We start from the raw sequence: 27,911 nt of genomic DNA, 5'->3' as shown, positions 1-27,911 counted from the left end.
CTCGACAGCGAAGAAGAATACAAATGAGATTTCGAGCGAGGCAGGCTTTTTTTCCAGAATCAAAGTGGCCGAAGCCAATGTTGTTCGTACCAGAGAACCATTCCACCAAAATCATCATCAAACATAGATATCCAGAACCCCAAAACGCCACCCAGATGCCCGCTATACATAGCCCCATATTTGTTGTCGTAATTCGTGCTTTCGTATCGTCAGAAGTTCATTCCTCGAAGTCTTCATACAGCATGAAGCCAGGTTGAGCGCGCATCTTCTTGGCGCCCCGCCCTTGGTCCCAAGTTGGCGATGCTGGCCGGGAGGTGGCGCGTGATGGCGGTTGGGATGAGTACATCTGAGGATACGATTGCTGTGCCGAGAATTGGAAGTTGTATGCCTGTGGGAAGCTGTCCAGAGAATGCGGGCGATGGAGGGCGTACCCAGCCTGTGCTGACATCTGGTCTGCTGTAGGACTGAGCATCGTTGGCGAGAAGTAGCTCTGGCCGCGCTGGTGCGAGGCGTACTGCTGAGTAGGTGCGGGCGCAGGCATGGCAGTACCGTAAAAGTTCATGTTGCCTTGGTTTGGAGCTTGACTCGCAGGGGTAGGGTTCATCATCCGAGGGTACTGTGCGTCCCGTGGGAAAAACATGCTCTGTGAGTGTGGCAATCCGGGAGCTTGTGGGACAATGGGCGTCGTGGGTAATGAGTACTGGCTGCTGCAGACGGTCGGAGAGTATTCTGACATGGGAATTGTGTACTGGGGGAGCATGTTCTCATGTGGCCCAGTGGGAATAGTCAAAGAGCTCAGGGCCTCTGAGGGACTTTCCTTGTTCTTGTGGTCATCTGTGATCTGTACAATCTCGGAGACTTCCTGAGCGAGTACGCTCTCGTTGGCATCCTTGAAGGTGAAGATGACCCTGTAGCCGACGGGGGACTTGTCTTCTTGATGTCTGCAGTAGCACGTTATGCGCATGACGAACTCGACTTTCTTGGCGTTCATAGAGAAGTCGGAGTTATCGTTGTCCTGCCATCTCTTGAACTCCTTCTCGTTAATCATGATGATGCGGTCGTCCTCGTAGTTGGACCACTCTTTCTCATCGTCAGCCTCGCGCTTCTTCTTGCGGTTGAATCTTTTGGCTTCGCGTTCCTTGCAGCCTTCGCAGATGATGACAGCGCCGCCATTTTGGGGGTGGCACCGGTCGTCTTTGGCGATGTCTGTGATGGCGACGCCACGTGGGCGCCTTGGCGTGGGCTCCTCGCCACGGGCACGGCGGAAGGCGCGTTCCAGTCCTTCTGGCTTCTCAACGGCGGTTGCCAGAACAAGAGTCAGCTGTAACCGGGCAGTGGAGTTGTTCTTCTCGTTGGCCTCAACCTCCTCGGTGCTGGCCATCTGCTTTGGTTTGGCGAGATTCTGGCGGGGGAAGCGAATCCACTGGATGTGCGAAGCGAGCGGGTCCATGGTCACGGTAGTTTTGATTTGCGTTTCGGCCCGGTTCTTGTTCTTATCAAGAGCGATAGAGACCTTGGCCTGCTCGAGGGCCTGGGGGATGTGGATTGCAGGCCAGCTGTCGTTGGTAAGGGATTCATTGCATGTCTCCGGGGAGCTGGTCTGGCTCTGGTCCCGGTTGTACTCGCCTGGTGAGTTGGCATTGCTGAAGATGAATTGGTCGTGGGGCGAGGGTGTGTTGGAAGTGGGTGTCGACTGGGCCGTGTTGACGAAGCTGCTGAATTCGTCCTCGGTCTTGATGCACGGGTAGCCTTGGCTGGAGAAGGACGTCAGGTCGAGGGCCGAGTCCTGTTTCCGGCTTGAGCGCTCGCTTGTGCCAGGTAGGACGCCAACGGCATCGTACGACTGGAAGGCGTTGGGATCAATGCGCATCTGCCAGAAGGAGTCCTGGAAGTCGCCGTGGTTTTCGAGGTCCTGGGGATTGACAAAGGTGTTGAAGTTCTGCATCGTGTCCATGGCGGGCAGACGTCTGGGTAAGAATTGTGGGCCTACGGGGTCCCGCGGGCGATCTTGGGTTAAACGAGAGTGGGCAGTGAGGGAGATGATGCGAGGACAGAGACAACCCGTGGGTCAGAGGAAGCGACAGTCTGGGACTATAAGGCTACGATGGACTGGGAACAGTGTGTGGGTGCAAGCGGTCGTGGCCACTGCTGGTGAGGGGTCTGCTCGCAAAACCAAGGGTGCAGGTCAGCGCTGCGTAAGTGATGGGCACGACCGGCTACGGGCCAATGAGACGCGCGCGAGCCAGGCTGCGCACCGGAGCGGTCGGCGGGCGGGGAGACGCGTCAGGGGCAGCTTGGGACGATGAGACCACAGCTGCTGCAGGCTTGGAGTGGGATGGGCGAGCTGGACGGGTGGTGAGGGGAGTAGTGAGGCAGGCAAGCGGGGTGCGGAGGAGGGAGGAGGTGGGTTATGGGGATGGGGACAGGTGAATAGAGGCGGTATTTCTCTTAGCAACACCCCACTGAGGTTCGCCGCAGTCTAAGGCTGCTGGCTGCTAACCAACGTCGAATAATCCCTGCCCATGCGAACGACACCACCCAGAGCCGGAGCGGGCGCCTGTGTAGAGGTACATCGATGCCATGACAGCGCTGCCTCGCCCGCCCGGCTACCCAGGCCGATCCACAGCTGTCCGACGCCCCAGCGCACTGGGCTCGGCGCTACCCATTATGCCTCAATTTTTCAAACTCCACTCTGCCAGCGTAGTGAATTGTCTATTCTCCCACTGCGAAACCCGTGCGGTCCACCACGGGAGATGTACCTGAACTTCCAGCGCACGCCCCGTTAGCTGCAGATTCTTCACCCACCCTGCAACGCCCATGGCTGTCTTACTGCTTGGGGACCAGCTCTCTGACAGCGGCTGGAGTCGGCTTGCTGTGCGACCGCGCCGTTGTGCTCAATCAAAACACTGCATCGTGTCCCAGGCCTGCATGCGAATCATCCTGCGCCATTGCGTCGAGGCCTGTCCACCATGCACGCCTCAGATCCACGCCAGCCCTCGACTTGGCCTCTCGCGGAGTCGCATCCGGCAGACCGAGCCAAGCCAAGCTGCCATCTGGGCGCCTGTCCACACGCCTCGAATGGTGCCACCGACCGCCTGCCTGCCACAAACCTTCCACGCCTGATCGTCCACTCAGGCATCCCGGGCCCCAGGCTACCTCCAGCGCACGTCCAGCTGCACCTGCTGTCCATGCCTGTCGACTTGTCTGTAAAGTTTGTGATAATCACTTGCAAATTTCACCACCGTCGTCGGACGCAGCCTGCCGCAACACACATCCATCTGTGACCTGTTGCGACGCTGCCGTCATTCGCCCTGTTAAACCCCAGGATTTAGTCTTTAGCCCCCGCTCCCAGTGGCGACGGAGCACACCGCTGGGTTTCTCGGAATGCAACTACTCAAGTCGCCATATCCCACTCGATGACACCACACCAACTTGACCCCAAACATCTGTATCACAAAGTGCAATATTGCGAAACGACCTGACTTCTGTGTCGCATATCCAAATAGAATCCGCCGAACTGATGCAAATCTTTGCTGCCCTTGATGATGCTTTTGCACGGCCGGGCTTCCGCGTGGCTTTGCGGATATTTGGCCATTGGCTGCTTGTCGCTATGATACTCACCGTACAAGCCGAACACCTGCCAAGCCACCCTAGCAGCAGAAGCACACCTATCGAACAGTCGCCCAAACCGTCGACTATCGACTTTGTTCTACGATGCTTCGAATCTATGCACGGTCTTACATCCGGTGCTTCCTGTATGTCGAAAGAACTAACATCTGCAACAGACGTGGATGGCATGCAAACTTTTCCACGTCTCTGCTTGTGCAGCGTCCCATGTTGCGCCGTGCTATAGCAAAAGCCATTATACACCAGGGCATCTACCTAGCACCAGACCAGATAGAGGAACAATCTTCCCCTGCAGGCGATCCTGCGGCAGGACATGAGAGACCCCGTCAAACAGACCGTACCATGGACAAATCGTTTCTTCTGTCTTGCACCTAGGGAAACCGTACCATAAAGGCATGGGCGGGCCGTATGCTAGGGCTTCGTGCTGACAAAATAGATACGGTGTAGACATTTGGGTAACAGCATAGGTACCTAGGTGCAGATCAGAAGAAACGAACTTCCCCGTTGCGAGCATCAAGACTTCGGCCAACTTGTGCAGTCGGTCCTGCGGGTAGATAGTCGCTTGATAAGATAGCGCTTCCGTACCGTTCTTTACATATCAATCCAACCATGGAATACTTTGCAGTAACCCGACTAGTACGCAGACCCCACTGAAAGTGGGCAGGAATATGCGAAAAACGCTTTTGATTGCAGACGGCCACGTTCCCAGATCCTCTTGACTTTCCATGTACGCGTATATTGCCTTGTACATGATGGTTGAGGTATACATCATCTCGCTATAATGCCGCACACTAACGTTTAACCTGGCCAAGATCTTCACGGTTCTACTTGAAGAAAGATCAGTCTTAATGCGTTTACGAGTGCTACGTATCAGGGGAAAATGTGGTACGTTACAGCGTGCTGTAATGGCTTGAGTTACTCAGCTGGTGTCGTTGAACAACTGTTCGTTTCACGACATGTGGAAGTGGTGACAACCTTGTGTCTAACTGGCCTTATCTGAGGCCATCGGTATGCTCAAGCTTGATGACGCCAGCTGCGATACAAGAAGCTCTCATACCAGTAACCTCTTGACACCCCAGACGACAACCAAAAATTAAACACGTTTGCAGACTACGTCGAGATGAAAACATGCAAAGTGGGAGACCTAACGGCAATGTAGACTCCAAGATGTTTAGTCTTCTCCCACTGTTGTGCTGCGTTTCATCATCTTGCTGTCGCTAGAGACGTCAAGCGGCTCATGTTGTGGCACAGTTGTGCCATGGCTGACTATACAGGTGGTGTATACGCCATCTATCCAACACAGCGATGAGGCCAAGCGCACATCCAATCATTCGGGTACGCGGCGCTCTGACGAAGAGAAACCGCCGTATATGCACTGTATTCGCAATCGTTCGCTTGTCCAAACCCACGAATAGGTCAGCGTTGCCCGACACCAACTCTCGAACCACACAACCTCCTCAGGTGCAACACAACCTTCGATGCATACCCATCTGCCAATATCTGCGCACCCAATTCTGTCGCCTGCCCCTGCCCATCGTCGTCACGGACCAGGTCCCCTGTAGCCTGCCATGCTGCCTCGAGACGGACGCCGTTTCTACATTGAGCCTCCAGGTGGTGTGATTGTTGGCTCAACGGCACGACACGAACTCAACGGTCCCAGCAACAAGCAGATAAGTGGCTATGGTATAAAGTAGCCGCATGGCAAGTACTCAGTACATAGGATTCTTACCCCTCTCTTCCCACACGCGAGGAATTACACCCTGTCGCTGGTGCTGACAATCTGCAGCATTCCCATGGGCACGATACCGTTATCGCGGACGCGCCGCCAGCCACTCAGGTGATTCTGCAACCCTAAGCAGACGCCTCTTACGTTAACGCGCAAAGTTCTCGACGCTCGACACTGAAACGTATCTAGCGCGCGTACTGGTGCAGGACGCGTCCAGGTTGTAAGCGGAGCTTCCGTCTTCCAAGGAAAGGACCTTTTGACAAGCTGGAACACATGAATAGGTTTTTCCCCACTTCCCACTTTCTCCTGCGTCGTGCACTACGGCAATACATTGTTAGCAGCAACCACTGTATACGAACGTCCTGGAGGCTATTGACAGTTCTAGCCGTGCAAAGTTGCAACTAGAGCAGTCTGACTCCCGGCGTATGCTCCAGAGTACGTCTTGCTATTACGATTGAAAACATTGGGACCGTCGTATGCTTCACGGGATGTCAGGTTCCCAAGGCTGCTTCCATACAACAACTTCAACGCGAGAGCCGCAAATGGTATTACTCCCGCTATGCTTACTACCCGCTATCCGAAATCTCTTCACCGTGTTTCGTTCCGACGCGCCTGTTCGATCGTCACTGCCACCCATTTCAGCCTGCTAACCTTCGCTTGCTCATGCCACATCCTCTCTAAGCCATCGGCTGCACGCCTGGAATCTCGACCCATCTGTGGGCGGCGAGGCGGCTAAAATGCGCGATTCTAGCGCCAACGTAAGCGTTAAGCTTTGGCCGCCAAGCATCCGTTCGCCTGCTGCGGGCACGCCTCCGGGACTACTGAATGGGGAGCTACCCGGCACGGCAAGCGGATCGCATAGGCATCGCATCGTTAGCCATGCGATATCAAAATAGTCTTTTTGACGGATACAGACACGGAGATTATGGACGTTAGATGCTTTTTTCGAAATAGGCTACGTCTACACCGTCTCCGCAACCTTGCACTACCAGCCTTGTACCAAGCGCACGTCAAAACCTTGTGAAATTGTCGGGTCCGCGGTTCGCGATGTCGGCGCGGAGGCGACCGACAAGCCGGAGCACAAGTGGAAAAGATCTCATGGACTAGACCGAAGTCGTGCCGTAGACGAAGGTCGTTTTCCCTAAGCGTAGCAGAGGCTGACGACGATGGAGCATGGGCTGGATGTAACAGCGGGAATAGTAGGGCGGATATGCGCCGTTCTCCTTCGAGATGGGGACCCACGAGATGGATGTACAGGTACATGTACACATGACGATTAGTGTCCGCGGAGGCTGAACATGACTCTATGCAGGGCCGATTAACGATGGATATGACAGCCCTTTACAAGGCGTTGCAGCCCGATTTGTAAAGTATATTCGCAAGGGATTGCCCTCGTTGCGGTGGTACTCGTCGCTTACAGCCAACTGCTTTCTGCTACCAGCGACAAGCCCGGCACTTGGTTGTAATTCCACCCCACGGACGAAACACGATCAATTTGATGTGTCGTCCAGAACGCCTATTATGGCGCCCGGAGGTTCTCAGGCTCTTTTGTGGATCGAAATCGTACGCGAATAGTTTCATGTAGACCTCAGTCTCGACCTCGACTCTGACTGACACCGGGTATTGTACCAGTCGTACACCGGTGTTACCGGTGTATATTCGCGGTATATCACACTCGCATTCGCGTTCGGATCGATACACTGATTTTTCAAATCCCATGCGGCTTTCGTGATTGTGTTTTGGTCACAACATCGACACATATTGAGATTGATGAATTCGGACGCGGCCCATGCGGTTGACAGCATGAGAACTTGGACCAACACGAGCATTATCCAGTTGATTCCGATCGATGCGACCGGAATTGAGGAAGAAAAGAATAGTTTTAGATGGTCGATGCTTTCAGATTCCCATAGATCATAATGGCCTGTCGGAAAGGATCCCATTTTACATCGCTTCCAATCCAAGTCTTTTTGGACTTTGTGTGAATTTCTGGATACGCGTGACAGAGACATGGGTCGTCAGCGCCGATATTTTGAATATTTGGGATAGCCAGGACAGATACATAGATCCTCTGGGGTAGACTTTTGAACTTTTTGAGAACGTGTAGTCATGAAGTAAGGTAGAGCGGTGCAGGTGGGCGGCACCTTGCTGTATTAGGACGAACCGAGGTGGGGCGATGAGCTCACATCAAGCACGAGGAAACACCAAACGACGCGTTCCGACGCGACAACCCGCGCAATCGTCTGTTTGCGACTTCCCAATTCCATTCTACGACGTCCGACGCCGTTACGAGATTCAAGATGTTTTCGTTGCCTATGATCGCGCCGCGCCCAGTAAGTACTCTCACGGGTATCTCAGAGTGCTCCAAACATAGGTCATGTTAGCAACAAATTGACGATATTCCCAGGACGCCAGCCTCTGGCCCTCCCACCATACCACGCACGCCGCCTTCGAAGATACCCACCCGAATTCCCCGCCAGACACAGCCCACGGCCAAAACCAGCGACGCCCTACCTCGCACCATGGCCCTCGTCGCATTCAAAATCAGTTCCTCGCCAGTTTAGCCGCCGACGAAAACACAATCGCCCAACGTAAACTCAATGTGCGCAGATTTGGAGCGGGCTGGATCCGCCCGCCCGGTGTCACCAAAACACTCCAAGCCAGGGAGGACGAAAAGTTTGAGAAGGAGGAACAAGAGATGATGCAGCGCAGAGAGCAAGCCATGATGGATTTGGCAGCCGCACAACAAGATGCCGCAAATGAGGAGCAAAGGGAGAGAGGGGAGATGGCGGAAGAGGCTGGAGAAGGCGAAGAAGAAAGAGACCTTGACGACGAAGTCCCCGAGGCGGAAAGCACACCCAGCGCATCCGCCTCCGAGGTCTCCAGCGACGAAGAATCAGAGGAGGAAGCTAGCGAAGTCAGCGGCGATGTGCAGGAAGAAAGCACAGTACCGTTCAACGAGGACAGCTTCATTGAGGGCAGCATGTTGGAAGCAGAAGTATCGCATATGTTGGAGATGGAGGAGGCAGAGATGGCAGGCGTCCTACAAGATGAGCGCGATCTCGATGACGATGTACCAGAAGCCGGGAGTTACGAACACACGGATTCCGAACTCGAAGATGATAGCGACGTGGATAATAGCGCTCTTCCACCTGGTCTGGCTTCCGCGCGTTCGACACGTTCACATAGACGCCGCTCCAGTGGACGCCGTGTTTCAAGCCGCAGAAGTTCGGGATTGCCCGGGGGCATGATGTTTGGAGGCGGACATCCCGCTGTTGGAAGGGTTAGTCTGGGTGTTGATCTGGGTAATGGGCGTAGTAGCTTCGGCATGGATGGCAGTAGCTCGCTGCTTGAAGGCAGCTCGTTCTTGAGGAGCTCACCTGCAGGGAATGCGGCTGCTAACAGGGGTAGTCTGAGAGATAGGTTCTTGGGGGCCGCGAGGGGTGACGGTGGAGGAGGCGGAAGGAGGGCTTGATGTTGAAGTGTGGTAATGATTATGAATGTACGATAGAGATACCCAGTAGTTCGATAGAGTCTGATTGTATTCAGATGAGTAACAATCCCGTTTCATGCTACCGATACACAAGCCGGGAGGTACCATCCCATTCTACCATCGCTTCTATCCATACCAAACACGACCGGGACGACAACATACCCCTACACCTCAGCTGACATCTCCTCAAACGCCTTCTCGAGGAAGCTACCTGCCTCCCCAAACATTTCCGCGCGCTCCGCCCTCTCCTCGTCGGAGTCCAAGCCCAAAACATGACTTACACACCGCATAGAATCTTCCAGGGCGTCCCTGCCTTTCAGCAGCAGGTAGTACTCCAGACGAGTCTCTATGGAGCACTCTCCATCCACACACTCGCCAAAGTAGTCTCCATCGACTGCGCCGCTCAGCTGATAGATACGCTGCTGCCATTCGTCGTCGGCAACGGTCATCATCTCTTCCATTCCCCGTAGCAACGACGCCAATGTAGGTACCGAGCTACTATGAATGGCCCACAGTGCGTTCAGCTTGCCGATGGTGGTGTCGATAAACTTGTGGTCTGACATGAGGTCATGAGCGATCGAGCGGCAGGCTTGTTTTGGGCTCAAACAGATTGGGTCTGATTTGGCGACCAATGTGCGTTCCTTGTTGTAGAGTTGAAGGCGAAATGGGTATCTGATGTCTTCTAGCACCGAAAGTGGTGGAGCAAAAGTGAGGGTGTCTGCTTCAAGCTCTTCCGGCTTCAGGATGCTGATGAGGTACATGAGGTTACCGCTATTCCACTCGATAGGCTCATCCGTGTCATCAGAAATCCGCGAGGAGGGCGCTGTGGACGAACCATCCATGCTGGACAGACTTACGCGAGAGCCGCGGGAGGAGGGAGGGGCCCATTTGAGGTTAGGAACCCATTGAACACCAGGCTCGCCCAGAAGAGTGTGCTGGATGTTGTGAGATACATTGTCGCTGTCATAGCTAGGCTTTCTGCTGGTGTTGACCTTGAGGAATACATCGGTGTCGACGGTCTTCACAGGCTGCGTAGGAGACTCGGCGTATCTGTCACTGAAGGGGTTGGCGGAAGGTGCTGCTGACGTGGCCATCATGTCGGATTCAGCGTGATTGCTGATCTGAGCGCTGTCAGGGGGATCGATGGAAAAGAGCAGATGGTGACGCTGAGTGTGGGAGACGGAGCTGTCAGGAGTAGAAATTGCGAAGATGACGGGTATTAATAGGGCTCGCTGACTTATTGAACAATAGCTGGTGACAGCGGCTATTCAAGCCCCGCGGGAATCATGAATGCGTAATGTTGCTGCGGTGAACCGCCTGATTCACGTAGCATTGTCTGAAGATGGGAAACGCGACAATAAGAAGATACGGTAGAAAATGAATGCGAAGGTACATTGACGAAGGGGTCGGAGCGTAGTAGATCACCTGTTGTACGTGACCTATAGTTGCAGCAAACTGATCGCTTCGTCACCTTACAAACAGTGGTGCTGTGATTCGTCCTAGTCATGCATTTCAAGTGATGTCGTTCATTTTCCTTGTGTCCATCCCAGCGGTAATTATATACAAAGCTCAGTGGGTCGCAAAGATGTTGCGTGTGCGCAGGTGGACTGGGGTCTCGCCCTTTGGCGCATCTGGTATCGTCTTCTCCAATTTCTGAAGTGGTGTTAGCGAAAGACGTAAGGTAAAAGGATACTCGCGACATACCAACTTCTCGAATACACACTTGTTGAGCTTGCGCTCTTCTGACCGGCAGTTCCACAGTTGCTGGTTGTGGTTCTCTAGGCATTGCCAGTGGGTGCGGAACTGTTCCAGGCAGTTCTCGTTGATGTCCTTGATACTGTCACAGCTGTCAATATCCAGCGTCTTGTATTAGACCTTCCGCCAGTACGTACACGCTAGCCGCACACCTGGTGACCTTGCGGCCTTCCTTCATGCAGTCGAACTCTCCCCGGCCGTTGGCCTCGGTCTTGCACATCATGTAGTCATCGTTGTAGGCCTTGCATCGCGCGCCAATGAAGAACGAGGCACTGAGGAGGGGCGCAGAACTGGCTCCGAGCTCCTTGACCTTGGGGATGTCGTCGGGTAGAGGGGTGGTGTCGATGAGGGCTTGCTGGTTGAACCTGCCATTTAGTCAGCATATGTGAGCGCTATGAGGTTGGCAGAGAGCGCTTACCTGGGCTGGCGCGACGACATCTTGAGGGTGAGGTGCCAATGGCGGGCTATCGGCTCACGAATTGGAGATGATGCTCGTGAGGTCGTCGCGGAAGTCGGTCTTGGCGCTCACTAAAACTGGCAGGGATGCGATGGGCCGCGCTTGTGCCTGACCTTTGTGAGCGAGAGACAACAATCTCTCACTGCTCCATCTGCACCTCCACCGCGCCTTTACACGCCTCTCCTGCTTCTCATCAACCAGGATGCGCACCGATTGATTGTTTTTGTAAATTATACCCGTAGCGACTTTCAGCGATCGCCTCCTTCGCGTGCCTGCGCGCGACCGAAAACAAGCATTGGAAGCTCCTCCATCCGCGACCTGAATAACGTCACTCGTTCGAATCACTATCGAATCTGCCCAGAAGGACACGCGCATACTACGACTTCTATTCAACATGTCTTTCAGCTTTGGAAACCCGGCAGGTGGAGAAAAGAAGACGGGCACTCTGTTTGGAAGCACCACAGCACCAGCTGGCGGTCTTTTCGGTCAATCGCAGCAGCAACAGCCGCAGCAGTCGAACGCGACACAGTCCAGCCTCTTCGGCTCATCGACCGCCCCTCAACAGAACAACACCAATAGCCTGTTTGGCTCGACACAGCCGCAGCAACAGCAGCAGAACTCGGGATCGAGCTTGTTCGGCCAGCCCCAACAGCAGCAGCAGAATGCAGGCTCAAGCCTCTTCGGACAACCTCAACAGCAACAACAAAATGCCGGCTCAAGTCTGTTTGGCCAGCCTCAGCAGCAACAGCAACAGCAGCAGCAGCAGGGGCAGCAACAACAGCCAAATATGAGCAACAGCCTCTTCGGCGCCTCGTTGCAGCCTGCGCCCGTCCTGAACAACATTCAGGCGCAAAGCATCCAACAACAGCGCGAAGGGCTTCCGCAGTTGCGCCAGTCCTCCGCGCAACCTTTCGCTGCTAATACCATGAACGGTCACAGTACGGCACCTCGAAATCACCGCTTCAGTCACGCTAACACTTGCCAGGGGAGAAGTCAGTCATCGAGCAGATACGGATCCTGAATAACAAGTGGGACCCCAGCAGCCCCGAGTGCGTCTTCCAATACTACTTCTACAACTCGGTCAAGCCTGAAGAAGCGCCCTTCTACGGCCCCTCGCACGGTGAAGACGAACGGAAATGGGAGGAGGCTTTGTCCAAGAAGCCAAGTCCAGGTGCCATTCCTGTGCTTGCGCGTGGCTTCGAGCAGGTTGGAGAACGCATCAAACAACAAGCAGCCGCCGTCACCGCGCTACGAACCCGCCTACACGAGATCAACAATGCACTGTCACTCCTCAAAGACGCCCACGAGCTGACCGTAGCATCGCGCATCACCGAAGCAAAGCGCAAGCACGTCGTCTTCACCCAGCGAACGTTGGCCCTTGCAACCAAGGTCCAGATCTTGCGAAACCGGGGATACGTTATGGATCAGCCAGAGGAGGAATTGAAGAAAAAGCTCATCGAGTTGGAGAAGCAGACCTTTGATCCTGTGCTTGGTGGGCGACAAGAAGAGATCTGGGCGCGCATGTCCGGCGTGCGGGAGCGGGCGCGCATCCTACAAGAGGAGACCGAGAAGCTGGGCAAGACGATTGACCAGCAGCAAAACGGTGAACTTCTTACAGATGAGGACCAGAAGGCGTTGGAGAAGGTAAGAAGCCCATTTCACAATCCCTCACACATACTAACAACGTATCTCAGCTTCTCAAAGACTACGACCGACAACTCGAGCATCTCAAGAAGTGGGTCGACGACACCCGAGACGAATACGACGAGTGGGAGACTGCAAAGCAGTCAAGGCCAGCAAAGCGATAAGGATATAATACGAGGGCGCATTTGTCATGTACGATTCATAGGTGATGTAGAGGTTATATTGCGAAAAGTTGGGCGTTGCGAGATACCATGCAGCAGCGGACGGATGCATAGAAGGCGTACAATCAAGCGTTGCATAATATTTATCGTCTCATCATTCCGCGTATGTCAGATGGCGTTTAGTGACCTTCGATCCGATGCATACTGTAAGGGTATTTGTGTCCGTTTGACCAGTAATATTACAGGCGCATGTATCCCTGTGCCATGCGAGTATGTTGTACAGTAGTTCGTTGGTATGTTGCTTCATTGTTCCATCCCATTTATGCGTACACCTGTTCATGTCCAGCGCTATGAATTCTGTAAACGGGTTCGTAATCGCGGGAGTAGTCGCTGCTTAGAAGAGCTTCGAGACGTATTCGACGAGATGTGGTGCTGTAGAGTGTTAGTCTCTGTCCCGTCGTGACGTAGTTCCAATCATCCTTACAGAAGTACAGCACGACAGCGCTGGCTGCCGTCCACTTGATATCGGTCATAGTCTGTGCTTCGGCCGCGGCAAGCTCCTGCTTGGATGGTTGTGGTGGTGCTGTCATGCACGTCAGCCTCGTTGTCTTGAATGCGGCAAGCCCTGGCAAAAGTTACCTCCGAACATTCTGGCGGTGTCTTGTATGAGGTGTGGGGTGAGGCTATAGAAGGGGCTGTAAAGCGACAGGCGGTATGTAAGTTGGGTATCTCGAAGATGACGTTTACGGTGCACTTGGATACGCAAAAGTTTGGATTGTCGGCGTTTGGGCTGCGATATTGCCGATGCGGTCGGTCACGTGGTTGCGCGCGCCCTCATTGCAAGGCTGGTCCCGAGGTCGCTCGTTCTGCTCGCCCTTTCTCTCCAGCATGAATAGCAGAGATTACTTTGAACCCTCTTTTTTGACTGTCTGGTTCAGCATGGCAGGACTCTCTTTCACGCAGGGCGACCGACAGCAGTTCATCAAGTTTTCTGTCCCTCAATCTATGCATGACAAGCAAACTGCTTGCTCGAAGATTGAACGTCTTTCACTCGGACCTGATTATCAATCTTCGGGGATTTCAATTCCTCCTCACCCCGACTGGCAGGTCGAGCATGTTTGATTTCCTGTACGAACAAGCTGTCCTGTACAGCAAAACGGACCGATGTACACTTGAGCGGACATGCTGTTCACTCATCAATCCGCATACCCTTGACATATTTTCTTTGGAGCTGACACGAATTCTATCAATCCCAACTTCAACCTCCCAATCTGGCAACCTCCAATACTTCGATGACCAGCCCAAACCGAGACCAGGCCCCAGGCTGAATCAAAGGCGCATTTCCTTCTTCAACCCCCAATTCTGTCATTTCCACATGCTGTCATTTCTGGCAACATGCTCCTTCCTATGGGATCTCGTTGCATATATCCATGTGCATTCGCCCCCACCTTATACAAGTGAAAACTGAACACCCTAGAGCCTAGGTTGACGTTGGATCACCTATATTGCATGTTTTCATTTTGATGTAGACTCCAGGGTGTTCGGTTTTCCCTCGTATAAGGTGCCCCTGTCTTGAACTTACACAGGGCACGGAACCAGGTCAGTGAAGCTCGTGGCGCGGTGATGTCGAATTACCGGGAATAAACCCGCAAGCACGTCCACCTGCCGAAATCTGGGGGCGAGATATGTAGAACGAACAGGCAGGTGCGAGTATATTCAGCGGCCTACAACAGCATATAACTTGCAGATTACAACTTCTAAGAACAATGTAGGCTTCTAACGTATGTACTTGTTCTCCCGATATGTAGCTATGCGGTTAGCGTTGCCTCAGATGAAGTGGTGGTTTTCCATTCATTGCGAGGCTAACGCAGGAGGCCGAGACTCAACAATGCACCCGCGTGCCCGCAGTCCGTGGAGGCATCATGCGCCCAACGTGCAGGTCGTACAATCTGTGTCGCCCCCATCCAGGACTCCGGAATTGGTATATGGTTTGATTGCGAAAGCTAACATTGGGCTAGCTGGCGCTGCAATGATCCGTTGCGAACCGGTGAACTAAATGTTTCAGATCTTCTAAACACGCCGTCAACAAGAACGCCACAGATTCCGATCCGAGCCCGAACAGCAATGCACCGCGCAGCCTGTGTGCCCAATCAGCGAAGCAAATACGCATGGCTGATCGCCGGATGTAGTCGCGGTCGATCGGCCCTACAACGACCCCAAATGATGACAGGGGCGACAAAAGATCCGCCCCTACTTGTGCTGTATTAATATGTGATCTTTCGGAAATCTGACGGCCTTCAACTTCTGTCGTTCACTTTCCCGTCGCTCTTTACGTTCTCTATCGAAGATGTTGCTTTCCGCATCTTCCGTTGTGTTGGCATTGTACTCTTCTTGCGCAATCGCGCTGTCCGCTCCTTCCAACAACGGCTATGTCCATGGATCCTCCAACCTACACTTCGCGCCCCGCCACGCCCATCCCCACGCAAGACCTCGCCAATCTATAGATCAGGATACGTCATGTGCTCCATACTGGATGGAAAGTATCAAACACCAGGGCATTGCTAGCTACAATCCGAACCCTGGCAACTACACCGTCTTCCGGAATGTCAAGTCTTTTGGCGCAGTCGGCGATGGAGTCCATGATGATACTGCCGCTATCCAGAGAGCGATCTCATATGGTGGCAGATGTGCGCCTGGAACTTGCGGGAGTTCTACTAATCAGCCTGCTGTTGTGTACTTTCCAGGTGGTACATACAAGATCTCGAGTGCTATCATCGACTATTACTATACTCAGGTATGAACACCTCTAGTGCAATCAAGATGGGATCACCAAAGTCAGCCAAGTAAAAAAAGGAAGCGTACCCTAGAAGTTACACTGACTTTTGACTCATCTACATACAGATGAAGATGTGGTGCATACTTGTAGGGTACATGCAACATGTCGGATTTTACTTGGGATCGGGCACTTTTGTGAAAGGTGTGGAACGTTGCGACTGACTCATTAAAGATCATCGGAAACCCAAACTGTCTTCCTACCATCCAGGCTGCGTCCAACTTCTCCGGCTCAAGTTTCGGCCTGATCGACGGCTCTCTATACGGCGACAATGGACTTGGTTTCGGTCCTACGGTCACCTTCTTCCGCCAGATTCGGAACCTCATCATTGACACAACAAAAATGTCGGCTAAGGATTCACCCACCGGAATCCATTGGCCAACTGCACAGGCGACGAGTATCCAGAACGTGATTTTCAACATGAATGCCGAAAACGGAACGCAACACCAGGGTCTCTTCGTTGAAGCGGGATCCGGTGGTTTCATGACAGATCTCGTCTTCAACGGTGGAAACAAGGGGTTCATCGTCGGAAACCAGCAATTCACCACTCGCAACATCACGTTCAACCATGTCACCACCGCTATCGAGCAGCTCTGGGATTGGGGCTGGACGTACAAGTCTGTCTCTATCAACAACTGCCAGGTTGGACTCAATATGACCAACGGTGGTCCTTCTGCAGTCAATGTGGGGTCAATCACCTTCTTTGACAGCGAGATCACAAACACCCCGATTGGTATCGTTACCTCCAGGACCAAGAACTCCGAGCCTGCTGCTGCCGGATCCCTTTACTTGGAGAACATCAAACTCGACAATGTCCGTACGGCTGTAGCTGGACCCAACGGAACGTACCTAGCAGGATCTTCTGGTGCTTCGACTATCGAAGCTTGGGCTGACGGTCACCGATATCTGCCTCAAGGTCCCGTAGAGGTGCGCGGCGCTATTGACCCAACCAAGCGCCCAACAGAACTGTTGGGTGCGGATGGCAAATACTACGAGCGCTCGAAGCCTCAGTATGGCGATGTCCCACTGTCGCAGTTCCTCAGCGCTCGTGATCTTGGTGCCACTGGAGACGGTCGAACCGACGACACCGATGCTCTCAACGCCGCGATCCTCCAAGCCAACGCCGAGGGAAAGATCCTCTTCATCGACGCCGGCTACTATTTGGTCACCTCTACAATTTACATCCCACCCGGTGCCACCATCATTGGAGAAGCCCTTGCCTCTGTGATTCTTTCCTCCGGCGCCTACTTCAACGACATGGCCAACCCCAAGCCAGTCGTCCAAATCGCCCGACCAGGCGAACAGGGCCGAGTGGAGTTGTCCGATCTCTTCGTCAGCACAAAGGGCGCGCAGGCTGGTGCCATTCTGATTGAGTACAATCTTGGTACCTATACCGACGAGCCTGCTGGTCTTTGGGATGTGCATGCGCGTATCGGAGGATTCGTGGGATCAGACCAGCAAGTCAAGCAGTGTGGAACAACGCCTAACATTACGACCACTGCCGCGAATCTGAAGGAGGAATGCATTGTATCCTACATGACTATGCATCTCACCAAGTTCAGTGCAGGCCTGTACATGGAGAACAACTGGCTGTGGACTTCTGACCATGACCTCGACGGCGACGGCCAGCTCACGCTCTATGCTGGCCGTGGTCTGCTGGTTGAGAGTATCAACGGGAGGATATGGCTGTGAGTTTTCCAACCTTTGTAGTTTCGCCAACAGTCACTAATGCTATCACAGGACCGGCACCGCAGTCGAGCACCACGTTCTCTACGAATATCAATTCGTCGACACAAAGAACGTCTTCATGGGCCAGATCCAAACGGAGACAGCCTACTACCAGCCCAACCCCGATGCCACTCTCCCTTTCCCAAACAACCCAGCGCTGTCTGACCCAGTCTTCACACACAAGCCTCTGAATGGAACGAACTCTACATCCACCAGCACAGCATCTGGTTGGGGTCTGCGCATCCTCCGCAGCAACAACATTCTCGGCTACGGAATAGGCCTGTACTCTTTCTTCAACAACTACTCGACGAACTGCTCGCGGGTTACCGAAGACGAGAAGTGCCAGTCGACCATTCTGTCGATTGAAGGGGGCCGCAACACGTATGACATCAATCTCTACAACGTGAACACTGTGGGTAGCACTGAGGTTATCACGCGCGACGGCGTAGAGTTGGCGGACAACAAGGACAACAACAGTACCTTTGCAGACACCGTCAACGTGTTCAGAATCGGTAGTCTGGGTCTCGATCTAGATATTTCGTTGTAGATTAGATTGTATCAAGTGTCCTCTGGTTCGGTCGATTTTTTTGGTTTTTCAACAGCAACCACGGTACCATCTCAACCACAAGTTCGGTACATCATGTGCTCTTTGCCGCTGCCTTGTGGATGGTCGGAGTATAAATTTCGCCTTTTGGATTGTACTTAGTGGGGCTTTTCCTGTGTACAAATTTTTCCACCCCTTAATTCCACCACCACATGACCAATCGTTACCAAACTTCATATTCATACCAATTCCTCGTCTTCTCATCCAATCAACGTCCGATATGGTCTAGTGGCTAGGATTTGCCGCTCTCATCTGCAGAGTCAGTTCACTGTTCAGTGCCGGCAAGGCCCGGGTTCGGTAAGCTTCTGCGATTACCCCTCAGTTCGATCTCCTCTAACAACGATTCAGATTCCCGGTGTCGGAAAATTCCCTTCTTTTTGCTCTCTGCAGACTGTAGAACATGGCGCAAGAGTGATAGAAGCGTCATTTTTTGCGTTTTGCTTAAAGGTCAAAATCTTTCTCTTTGGCGGGGTTCGAAGATCGAGGTTCCAGCTCAGGACTGTTATGAAGCCGCATCAGGTCAGAGAGCTTCAATAGCATAGACAGTGTCTCTTACTACATCTTTAGCCTCTAAGGGAATGTCGTAGTCAACGTATGTCATACTTACCTCAAATCATCGGCACGACCTTGGTCAGCATACATGATGAGCATGAGTTCTAGTTGACGCAGGAAATGACAGAATTCAGGTTACATTCAGAAGAATAATACTGCATTCGATAGTGTACAAGAAGCTGGCTAACCCACACACCAACGCTGAAGCTGCAAGTAACGCCCGCTATGCAATTTTACCATGCGTAGACCCCAAGAGTATATCAGAGTACCAATGTGACGTCCAGAGCAGCGGATCAATCACCTTGTCTAAAGCCGAACAGAAAAGAAAACGCAAACCGCATGTGAATGGCGTCGTGAGAGCCAGCTCAGCGCCTGCCTCCGCTGCGACCGCCCCTGATTTGCTTCATGATATCCACGTTGCTCGAACGACTGCGTGCGTTCTCGTTGAACACAACATTGCTCTTGGGTGCAATGGTATACGTAGTAGGACCGGACTCCATGCGGGCACGCTGGAATGCCTTGGGGGCTTCGAGCTGCTTCTTTCGGTTGGCTGCGTAGGCGGCAGCTTGGCTGCTGGCAGCGGACCTGTCGGTAGTCTTGATTTGACTAAGGCTGTTAGCATATATAGCGAAATATGAAGGCGCAGTACATACCTCGGGTCGTAGTCGGCCTGGGCAAACTCCTTCTTGCGGTAGTCGTCTGTCCGCCTAAGAATGGGACGCGTCCAGTCTGTGAAGAGGCGCTCGGCTTGTCGCTTGATGGTCAACTCGGGCTTCTTGCTCTTGATGTAGAACATGATGACCTTGCCAATGCCAGATGCGACAAGCGTGTCCTTGTTGACGGGCAACTTGGCTAATGAGGCCATGAGATCCTTCTGAATGTCGTACGCGGGAAGACTACCGTCGCTTAGGGGCTCCAAGAAGAAGCGCACCGACTCGAGAAGGTTCACTTCGGGGTCCACAATAGTATCTCTGAGTGTGTTCTTGTTCAGGAGGGCGGTGACTTCTGGCAGAAGTTTGAGCTTGTGTCGTGCAGGCTCGTTGCGCTTTCGACCTTCGTTGTCGGCTTCGGCGGCAGCTGCCATACGGCGGCGCATCTCCTCAATCTCTTGGTCGGCCATTTGTTCAAGGTCAATGCCATCCTTCTTGCGGCGGCGATTCGAGCTGGTGCTAACGATGCTGTCGATTTGGGCATTAAGCTGCTTCTTTCGTCCTAAAGTCACAGTTAGTAGATATGAGGGTCTAGGTATGGTCATACGCACGCTCTTCCGGAGTGAGATGCTCGTCTGGATCGCCCTCTGGGCTTGCGGCTCGGACTCTGCCTGCCTTCTTGGACCGCTTGCTTCGCCTGTCACCCTCTGCAATATCACCGTCATCGTCGCCATCCTTGTTCTTCTTGCGGCGAGGCTTTTCAGCCCTCTTTTTCTTCTTCTTCGGCTCTTCACCCTCAGCAGCAGTGCGCTTTCGCTTGTGTACACCAATCTGCTTGACATTGTCTTCGTCGATCGCTTGCGCCGGGCGCTCGTCAATAGCAACATTGTTAATATCGAAATCGCCAAACTGCTCGTCCATTTGGTCATCGTCTAGCGCTTCAGAAAGCACCGACTCGTTGTCTGACAAGCCAGCCTCGATGTCATCCTGGTCAGGCATCTCGCCGGGTCGGTCCTCTGTCACCTCCATATCTTGGTCTGGATCACCGATAGGGGGATTCGGGGTAGCGTTCTCCTCGTCGATTTCGGGGCGCAGGGGGTCAGCTGGGTCGTCGCCAGCCGCTGGTAACGGCGACCTCGAATGCGATCGGTTGAACTCAACGTCCTCCATGCTGGCTGTTTGGGCCTGGTTCGTCGAAACCGGGGTATAGATGAGAAGGCGCGGAGGATGCGAGATCGATCAACGGTGACTTGTCGCGGTAAAGGTGGACCAGGCGCGAACGTCGATTGAGAGATGTCAAGGAAAGTTCAAGGGAGCGCGACGGCCATGACGCGCGGTGATACTATTTGCCGGGCCCGGGCTTGGCAAACGGAGGCGCGGCTGGTTCGCGATTGTCAAAGACCGCAGCCGCTCCTCCACCTTTGTTCCTACAAATCACTCGCCTGACCACCAACCTCAGGCCCCCACCATCACGACAACCCCGACAACGTCTCACAGAGTCTACTCGACGCTGTTTATCAGCTTCGCAACTGACGAGGCTCATCCTAGACGACACCCAACTAGGCGCCGTCGTCGTCGCAGCACCTGAGTCACTTTGGGTCTCTATTGCGACACGTCCGCAGTTGCGCATCACCGCCTCATTGTTGGCTTGAAGGAGGAAGGGCATACATACAGAAGGAGGATTGCAGTAGCTGGAGGAGAGCGAGTTTGTTACTGCCTAGCTGTACCGGCGCAGTCTTCACACTGCGTCATTTGGCGCGGCCATAGCTAGTATCCAACACAAGCACTGTCATTACGTGTGTTCGTCGAGAGCGAGGAAGCATATCGTCTATCTTGTTCATCTGGCATCGACATCGTCAGCGTTGCGACTCCCCGACCGCAGAGTCAGCCGCTCACCCTGCCCTTTGCGCGCAAGTTTCACGTCTTCTAACACAGCACACATCCCCTCTTGTCTAACCCCAGATATTCTTGCCCATCATGTCTGTGTCAGCTGCTGAAGTGGCTGCCGACTTTCGGGATGCCCTGCAAGATTTGAGGATGAACAGCAGACCTGAGATTAGCAATCTAACCCTCATCGCCAAAGAAAACACAGAGTATGCGGAAGCCATATCCAACGAGCTTCAGAAGCATATCCAATCGGTACGTCCTGGAACCGTGTAGACTAACAACTCTATCATTCAGTTCAAATTTACTTTACCCACCGGTGACTGACATGGCATAGACTCGCCCCGAATGGAAGCTTCCAGCCCTCTACGTCCTTGATTCGATTGTTAAGAATGTTGGCACGCCATACACCGTCTACATTGGTCGCAACCTTTACAGAACTTTCATGGACGCCTATCTCGTGATGGATCAAAACACACGCAAGAATATGGAAGGCTTGCTGAGGACGTGGAAGATGCCTGTGCCCGAGTCGATGGACCCTCGCCCTGTGTTTCAAGCCGACGTGACACAGGACATCGAGAATGCACTGGCTAAATTCCGCGCAGCTCAGCAACAAATTCGGCCGCAACACGCGCTCCCTCCTCGTCCTCCGTCGCTCAATGTCGCCTGGAGAGGTACATCCACACCGCCGCAAACTGGACCACGGTACGCCGCTCCCAATGATCCGCGTGCTCGACCGGTAGGTTTTCCATATAAGTTTCAGATATTTTCGCTAACAAACCTTCCAGTCACAACCCCCGACACCTCAATATCCACCATCACACGCATCTACACCACCTGTATACCAGCAGCATCAGCCGCATGCTCAGCCCATGTCATCGGTGGATCTTGCCGACTTGAAGGTGGAATTGACACAGCTTATTAGCACAACACAGAACATGTTCGCGCACAACCCAGCTGACGCTGCTTTGCGTACAAAACTGTCGGCACTCCTGTCCCTCAAGCAGATCCTGGACACACAGACGTTACCTCCTCAACAACTAGAGGCTGTACGTCAGCAGGTCCGAGCATTAGCACCTCCACCAGCACCAACACCGACCTTTGCTCCTTCTACGCCAGTGTACCCACCACAACAGGCAGTGCCCCAAGGCTATCCGCCCAACTTTTCTCCGATGGGTGCACCCCCGAGCAACGCTCCGCCGAATGTCGCGCAACTTCTGGCAGGCTTCCGACCACCACCACAGTCGACTCCGCAACCCGCACCAACCCCGAATCCACCTGCCTTGAACTTGGCAGAGCTACTCAAACGTGTATCTTCTCCAGCACAGCCGAACTCAGTACCTGCTCCAGCCCCGTTTCAGATGCCATTCCAAGGCTTCCCACCCCCAGTCTCGACTCCAGTACAGGCACCTCAGGTTCCTCCGCCCACCCAGTCCGCGACACCCACTGCCAATCTTGCTGCTTTGCTTGCGCAGTTTAGCAAACCTGGTGCCGTGCCGCCCTCAATGCCACACACGCCTGTACAGAGCACTCCCGTTCCTCAGTTACCACCACAACCTGTTGCTGCGGCTCCAGCCCTTGGATCCGCCGAATGGCTTTTGAAAGCTCTGGGTGGTGTACCTGGTGGTATACCTGCAAACTCAACGCCAATTCAATCCCAGTCGACCACACAACAACCACTTGCGCCGGGTAGCTTGATGGAACAGATCGAGCTCACCACGGCATCAATGAAGAAGCCTCGTCTTCACCTCATCTCCCGCCTTTACGAAGCCAAGCCCAACATCTGCGCCACATGTGGCCGTCGCTTTGAGAGTACACCCGAAGGAAAAGAGAAGAAAGCACGCCACATGGACTGGCATTTCAAAGTCAAGGACCCAGATGCCGCGAAGCGAGGTGTACACCGCAGCTGGTACATTCCCGAAAAGGAGTGGATCGAGTACCGCGAAGTCGACGAGACAGCCCCTAACCAGTCCAACGACGGCTCCTCTGGTACAGGTGGTGTTAAACCGAAGAAACAGGCCAAGGATCGCTACGTGAGCGTACCACAAGACGTCACACTACAGCAGGCACCGTGCCCCATCTGCCAGGACAAGTTCGAGACGCAGTGGAATGTGGAGGCCAACGACTTTGTATGGATGGATGCTGTAAGCGTGGGTGGCAAGATATACCATGCTACTTGTTTTGAGGAGGTTTACGGCAAGGGTGTTGGCATTGAGGCGCCAGGCACGCCCGACTCAGTACTTGGAAAGAGGAAGGCGGATCTTGGTGCCAACGGTGACGGAAAGAAGGTTAGGGCTTATTAGACATCAGTTTCTCCTTTGAGTCGTGGACGTTTGGCCATTCTTCAGAAAAGGCAACGATGGTCGGCTTTTGCAGCATAGCGTGGCGTTGACATGGCCACATAATATTTGGGCTTCTACGTAAATTCCATTGACCGTAATCAATGGTAGCAATCACATATTTCAATACATGGATGTCTCTACTTCAACTCGTACATTCCGTCATGATATGTCTATGTTGTATACATACCCACGTCAGAACTTTCTACACCCACTCCTTCGGACTCTTGAGGACTTCGATTAACCGTTCCTCCCTGCTACCCTTTGCAGGTTCATGCATATACTGCCACCTTGCCGTAAGGGGCAGACTCATGAGAATACTCTCGACCCGTGCACCAGGTGTGTTCAGACCAAAAGCCGTTCCACGGTCGTGCACAAGGTTGAACTCGACATAGCGTCCTCTACGGATCTGCTGCCACTGCTTCATCTCGTCCGTGTAGGGCATATCCTTCCGCCTGTTGATGATGGGTAGGTAGGAAGGCAGGAAAGCAGACAAGCAGTCCTGAATGAATGAGAATAGTTGTTCCTGATCCTTCTCCGTCTCGTCGAGGTCGTCAAAGAAGATGCCGCCTACACCTCGTGTCTCGCCCCGGTGCTTGTTGCTGAAGTATTCGTCGCACCACTTCTTAAACCTCGGGTAGTATGCCTTGTCGTGTTTATCGCACGCTTGCTTGATAGCGCCGTGGAAGTGTATCGCGTCTTCATCGTAAAGGTAAGAGGGTGTGAGATCGCAGCCACCGCCGTACCACCACGCGTTTGTGTTGCCCAGCTCGTCGGCGGTCTCGAAGTAACGATAGTTGAGGTGCACGGTCGGTGCGTTGGGGTTGTGGGGGTGAAGGACCATGGATAGGCCTGCGGCGAAGAACTCGAGCGAATCGACGTTGGGGTCGAGAGCTTTGTGGTTGGCGCGCATCTTCTGTATGGCGGCTTTAGGCAAGCGCCCGTATACGACTGAGGTGTTCACGCCTCCCTTCTCGAACACATTGCCGTCTTGCAGGATACAAGTGATGCCACCACCGCCTTCTGGTCGCTGCCATGTGTCGATCTTGAACTTGGTGCCATCGACCTTCTCCAATTCAGCCACAATTTCCTTCTGGTTTTGCTTTATGAATTGCTCCATTCGGAGGCGCATGGGTGATTGCTCGGAGACGCCATTCTCACGCTTGAGCAGGGCATCCTTCTCGGCGATGGAGGGTGCTTCGGTCTTGATCGTGTCGTCCGTCCACTGTGACATGGTCAATAAGGTTCAAAGCAATATTCAGGGTCTCTGTGTACCATGGAGTAGACCAAGGCCCCAATGAAGGGTACAAATAGCAACCGTATCCTGTTCGGCCATTTGCTCGGTGGAGGATTACGCCATTCTTCCAAAGGATCCGGCTTCTCCGGTTTCTTGCCTGAGGGCAGGTCTAGGCGGCGTCTTGGTGAAGCGTGTAATTGTCTATTGCAGATGTGATACGGCCGTAGTGTTGGTTGCGGCGCATGGCTGTGGGGGAGCTCGAGAGCTCTTGAGATGCGGAGGGAAGATCGGAATGGACGCATGGCGGGCGTGTGGAATCTTGAGAAGACGTTCACCGCGTGGAAATCATTGGAGGTGTATGATAGTCGCGAATTGATTTATGTCAAGTCTGTGGGAGAAAGTCCGTGGTTTGGAAAGTTGTCGTGCATCACACCACGGTGGGCGCATCATCAGTGGAGCTCCTCGGTACTCCTACTAGCGGTATCGGTACCTGCATCATGCAAATACGGCAAACTTGCCGTTACAGACAACGAAAGTGAGGACGCGCGAAAGCGCTTACTTTGAGTTGTAATGGCGTCGGCTTTCAACGGGTTGAGTGCTCAAAAACACATGTGCACCTATCTGTAGACGCGCAGCATGCGGTAGCGAGGGTTCGCTGGCGGTACTCGCTAGGTAGGGTGCGCACTGCTACCCAGTATCCTGACGGGCATCTCACGGTGCAGGAGAAGTACTCGTTCGCGCTGTCATAGAAGGCGTCCGAAGAGATAGCTACGTTGCTATGAGCGGCAAGGTGGTCGGACGCGCTACATGCCTGCCAACGCGCGTGTCCAACGCGTCGACTTCGAACGATGGAATGATGCAGCCTACGTCAAGTTCAAGATAGCGTCACGGCGCCTGCCTACAGTGGCGGTGCTCAAGTCGATGGATGACTCAACCTTGAATGCGTCCGGGAGACCCAGGTCATGGGAGCTTAGCAAGTGACTTGGTGGGCGAAGCGGTCAGCACAGCCATAGACGAGGACCAGGTCGCTCTTCACGAGTGAAAAAGGGCTGCATTCGCATGACGAAATAGGGCTGATTGCACTGTCTCTGATTTCCAGAGAGCACTTGGCTGGCGCGTGAAGCGTTGGTCGTCTGTTGCATGGGGCATGTGCATGGATGGTGACTGACTTGGGCGTTGGTTAGGTAAGGCTGGAAGTGATTCGCCCCGCTCTGCTGCCTGCCCTTAAACTCCCACACCGCCCGCACCCTCAGCGTCCTACATCTCCACCCGCACAACTACCAAAACTCCCGCCTGCTCACTCCACACACTCACATACACTACCCATCACTCTTACACATATCCAAGATGCGTTCCAAGTTCAAGGACGAGCACCCGTTCGAGAAGCGCAAGGCCGAGGCGGAGCGCATTCGCCAGAAGTACAACGACCGCATTCCCGTACGTTTGCCTCCTGCCTGTTCATCTCCCTCACTGCGACCGCAGCTAACAAGGTGCAGGTCATCTGCGAGAAGGTCGAGAAGTCGGACATCGCGACCATCGACAAGAAGAAGTACCTGGTACCCGCCGACCTGACCGTCGGACAGTTCGTCTACGTGATCCGTAAGCGCATCAAGCTGTCACCTGAGAAGGCCATCTTCATCTTCGTTGATGAGGTCCTGCCGCCTACCGCCGCTCTCATGAGCTCGATATACGAGGAGCACAAGGATGAGGATGGCTTCCTGTACATTACGTACGTAATCCCTTCGCCGCGCAACGCGATGCAGCTGCTAACAACCTCACAGGTACTCTGGCGAGAACACATTCGGCGAGGCTATCTAGGGAGCTCACTCCATCCCGCATCCCCTTATCTATCGGTTATCAAGGCCGCGGCGAACTCACAGGCGTTATCGGATCACGGGTTTCTTCATTATTTCATGGCAACACTACACGGGCTGGGTGATGGATCGGTATTCTTGATCAGCGATTTGGTGCGACGGCAGACTCCTCGGCACTCAGCACTAGGCAAACATCATCTGGGAATGAGGCGGATCAAGCACAAGACAGCAAGAATGCATTCGCTGGAGACGGAGCTCCACGGACATGACGAGTGGCGGTCGGACAGATTGGCTTTCTCTTTTGCGCTGTACCTGTAGCTTGATCATCATCACATTTCAGCCCAAATGCACCAGACTTAATCCAAGAGCACTATCTTCACATGACCCCATCTGTGACGTCTCGCATGTATCCCGTGAAGCGCTATCTGTACCTGACAAGGCAGCGTGACTTGCGGCTCCTCCGGGCTGAAACCCATGACGCCATCACCCGCCTCACCACACGCCCAACCGCCTCCATACAACCAGCTGCATGCAGGCTGGATGCACAACATGGATAATCAAAGCGACGTGAACTGTTCTAGCACCTTCTGAAACAATGACATGCTTTCCAAGCGGCTTTTGACGCGTGCTTGCCCAAGTAGTCCGCATGGCGCGACCGCGGACGTGGGGAAGCTCCAGCGGCAGGCACGGACCACGGCAAATGCAGGTGCAGTGGATCTTTGATGGACGCGATCTGAGAGAAGTTGATCGAGACACCGACGTGAATTTTTGCCCTTGTCGACTTGCACCTGCAGAACCGTCGTAGTTGCCTAAACGAACCATTACTTGTTCGCAATCGGATCACTTCCGGAAGACTATTCTGAGACCCCGCAGTTATGGCGGCCCAGTACATCATATCAAAGTGCGCCTCCTCCTCTCGTCGACCTTGGACCTAGGGACTAACAAGTCGCGCAGAAGTCTCGACCCTCTTTTCGCCATATCCATCGGTCTCGCCGCTGCCTTCACACGGATAAATCGCGAGGAGAAAGAGAAGGGCCGGACCTCACAGGAGAGCATAGATGTGCTGAAGAGGAGATGGAATTTGGCATGGCAGGGGAACGAAGCGGAGAAGAAGGCTTGAGTTCGAAGAGACAAGATGGAATAGAAAGACGTGGGACGAGAAGGTCATACGGAGATGCAAACGCAAGACATACGAAGTTGCATGCGGTGCACTTCCACCAATGACGAATACTACGATACCCCACTACGCAATGGACAAGAGGAGGAAAGTTGGTTCAATAAGAGCTGTCTCACTACACAGAGGGCAGGCACCTCCTCGCTACGCCATCCATAACCCATGCTCGATAGTCATCATCTTCTGTCTGGTCGTACCCAGCTTGTCAACAGGCGTAAAGTTCAAGTGACAGC

At 53.6% G+C, this 27,911-nt stretch overlaps 11 protein-coding genes and 1 non-coding gene across 12 annotated transcripts; 7 read left to right on the top strand and 5 right to left on the bottom strand.

Moving 5' to 3' along the window:
* Window positions 1-217: 217 nt before the first annotated feature.
* J4E85_008227 (uncharacterized protein) lies at window positions 218-1,954 on the bottom strand (the record flags this gene model as incomplete). Its single annotated transcript, XM_051472453.1, has 1 exon — window positions 218-1,954. One exon carries the CDS (start codon window positions 1,952-1,954, stop codon window positions 218-220), a length of 1,737 nt encoding a protein of 578 aa, XP_051323918.1.
* A 5,699-nt stretch (window positions 1,955-7,653) lies between these two features.
* J4E85_008226 (uncharacterized protein) lies at window positions 7,654-8,828 on the top strand (the record flags this gene model as incomplete). Its single annotated transcript, XM_051472452.1, has 2 exons — window positions 7,654-7,686; window positions 7,761-8,828. 2 exons carry the CDS (start codon window positions 7,654-7,656, stop codon window positions 8,826-8,828), a joined length of 1,101 nt encoding a protein of 366 aa, XP_051323917.1.
* Window positions 8,829-9,010: 182 nt separating this feature from the next.
* On the bottom strand, window positions 9,011-9,940 carry J4E85_008225 (uncharacterized protein; the record flags this gene model as incomplete). The annotated part of the gene is made up of 1 exon (XM_051472451.1): window positions 9,011-9,940. The coding sequence occupies one exon, from the start codon at window positions 9,938-9,940 to the stop codon at window positions 9,011-9,013; it is 930 nt and encodes a 309-aa protein (XP_051323916.1).
* A 475-nt stretch (window positions 9,941-10,415) lies between these two features.
* J4E85_008224 (uncharacterized protein) lies at window positions 10,416-11,039 on the bottom strand (the record flags this gene model as incomplete). Its single annotated transcript, XM_051472450.1, has 4 exons — window positions 10,416-10,499; window positions 10,551-10,683; window positions 10,739-10,966; window positions 11,020-11,039. The coding sequence occupies 4 exons, from the start codon at window positions 11,037-11,039 to the stop codon at window positions 10,416-10,418; spliced, it is 465 nt and encodes a 154-aa protein (XP_051323915.1).
* Window positions 11,040-11,452: 413 nt separating this feature from the next.
* On the top strand, window positions 11,453-12,866 carry J4E85_008223 (uncharacterized protein; the record flags this gene model as incomplete). Its single annotated transcript, XM_051472449.1, has 3 exons — window positions 11,453-11,996; window positions 12,044-12,702; window positions 12,753-12,866. The coding sequence occupies 3 exons, from the start codon at window positions 11,453-11,455 to the stop codon at window positions 12,864-12,866; spliced, it is 1,317 nt and encodes a 438-aa protein (XP_051323914.1).
* A 2,898-nt stretch (window positions 12,867-15,764) lies between these two features.
* On the top strand, window positions 15,765-17,971 carry J4E85_008222 (uncharacterized protein; the record flags this gene model as incomplete). The annotated part of the gene is made up of 3 exons (XM_051472448.1): window positions 15,765-15,785; window positions 15,841-17,384; window positions 17,437-17,971. 3 exons carry the CDS (start codon window positions 15,765-15,767, stop codon window positions 17,969-17,971), a joined length of 2,100 nt encoding a protein of 699 aa, XP_051323913.1.
* A 271-nt stretch (window positions 17,972-18,242) lies between these two features.
* Window positions 18,243-18,392, top strand: J4E85_008221. The gene is made up of 2 exons: window positions 18,243-18,280; window positions 18,306-18,392. It is a non-coding gene; the product is annotated as a tRNA-Glu (tRNA).
* Window positions 18,393-18,945: 553 nt separating this feature from the next.
* On the bottom strand, window positions 18,946-20,400 carry J4E85_008220 (uncharacterized protein; the record flags this gene model as incomplete). Its single annotated transcript, XM_051472447.1, has 3 exons — window positions 18,946-19,186; window positions 19,234-19,792; window positions 19,842-20,400. 3 exons carry the CDS (start codon window positions 20,398-20,400, stop codon window positions 18,946-18,948), a joined length of 1,359 nt encoding a protein of 452 aa, XP_051323912.1.
* An 807-nt stretch (window positions 20,401-21,207) lies between these two features.
* On the top strand, window positions 21,208-23,417 carry J4E85_008219 (uncharacterized protein; the record flags this gene model as incomplete). Its single annotated transcript, XM_051472446.1, has 3 exons — window positions 21,208-21,369; window positions 21,452-21,853; window positions 21,903-23,417. 3 exons carry the CDS (start codon window positions 21,208-21,210, stop codon window positions 23,415-23,417), a joined length of 2,079 nt encoding a protein of 692 aa, XP_051323911.1.
* A 241-nt stretch (window positions 23,418-23,658) lies between these two features.
* Window positions 23,659-24,992, bottom strand: HEM13 (Coproporphyrinogen-III oxidase; the record flags this gene model as incomplete). The annotated part of the gene is made up of 2 exons (XM_051472445.1): window positions 23,659-24,678; window positions 24,729-24,992. The coding sequence occupies 2 exons, from the start codon at window positions 24,990-24,992 to the stop codon at window positions 23,659-23,661; spliced, it is 1,284 nt and encodes a 427-aa protein (XP_051323910.1).
* A 1,045-nt stretch (window positions 24,993-26,037) lies between these two features.
* ATG8 (ubiquitin-like protein atg8) lies at window positions 26,038-26,508 on the top strand (the record flags this gene model as incomplete). The annotated part of the gene is made up of 3 exons (XM_051472444.1): window positions 26,038-26,127; window positions 26,187-26,419; window positions 26,472-26,508. The coding sequence occupies 3 exons, from the start codon at window positions 26,038-26,040 to the stop codon at window positions 26,506-26,508; spliced, it is 360 nt and encodes a 119-aa protein (XP_051323909.1).
* An 871-nt stretch (window positions 26,509-27,379) lies between these two features.
* On the top strand, window positions 27,380-27,624 carry J4E85_008216 (uncharacterized protein; the record flags this gene model as incomplete). The annotated part of the gene is made up of 2 exons (XM_051472443.1): window positions 27,380-27,405; window positions 27,459-27,624. The coding sequence occupies 2 exons, from the start codon at window positions 27,380-27,382 to the stop codon at window positions 27,622-27,624; spliced, it is 192 nt and encodes a 63-aa protein (XP_051323908.1).
* Window positions 27,625-27,911: the final 287 nt, after the last annotated feature.

The sequence above is a fragment of the Alternaria conjuncta genome, assembly GCF_024043145.1.
Source record: "Alternaria conjuncta strain BMP 0040 chromosome Unknown scaffold_12, whole genome shotgun sequence".
Taxonomy (NCBI): Eukaryota; Fungi; Ascomycota; class Dothideomycetes; order Pleosporales; family Pleosporaceae; genus Alternaria; species Alternaria conjuncta.
This window is presented reverse-complemented; position numbering and strand designations above follow the sequence as displayed.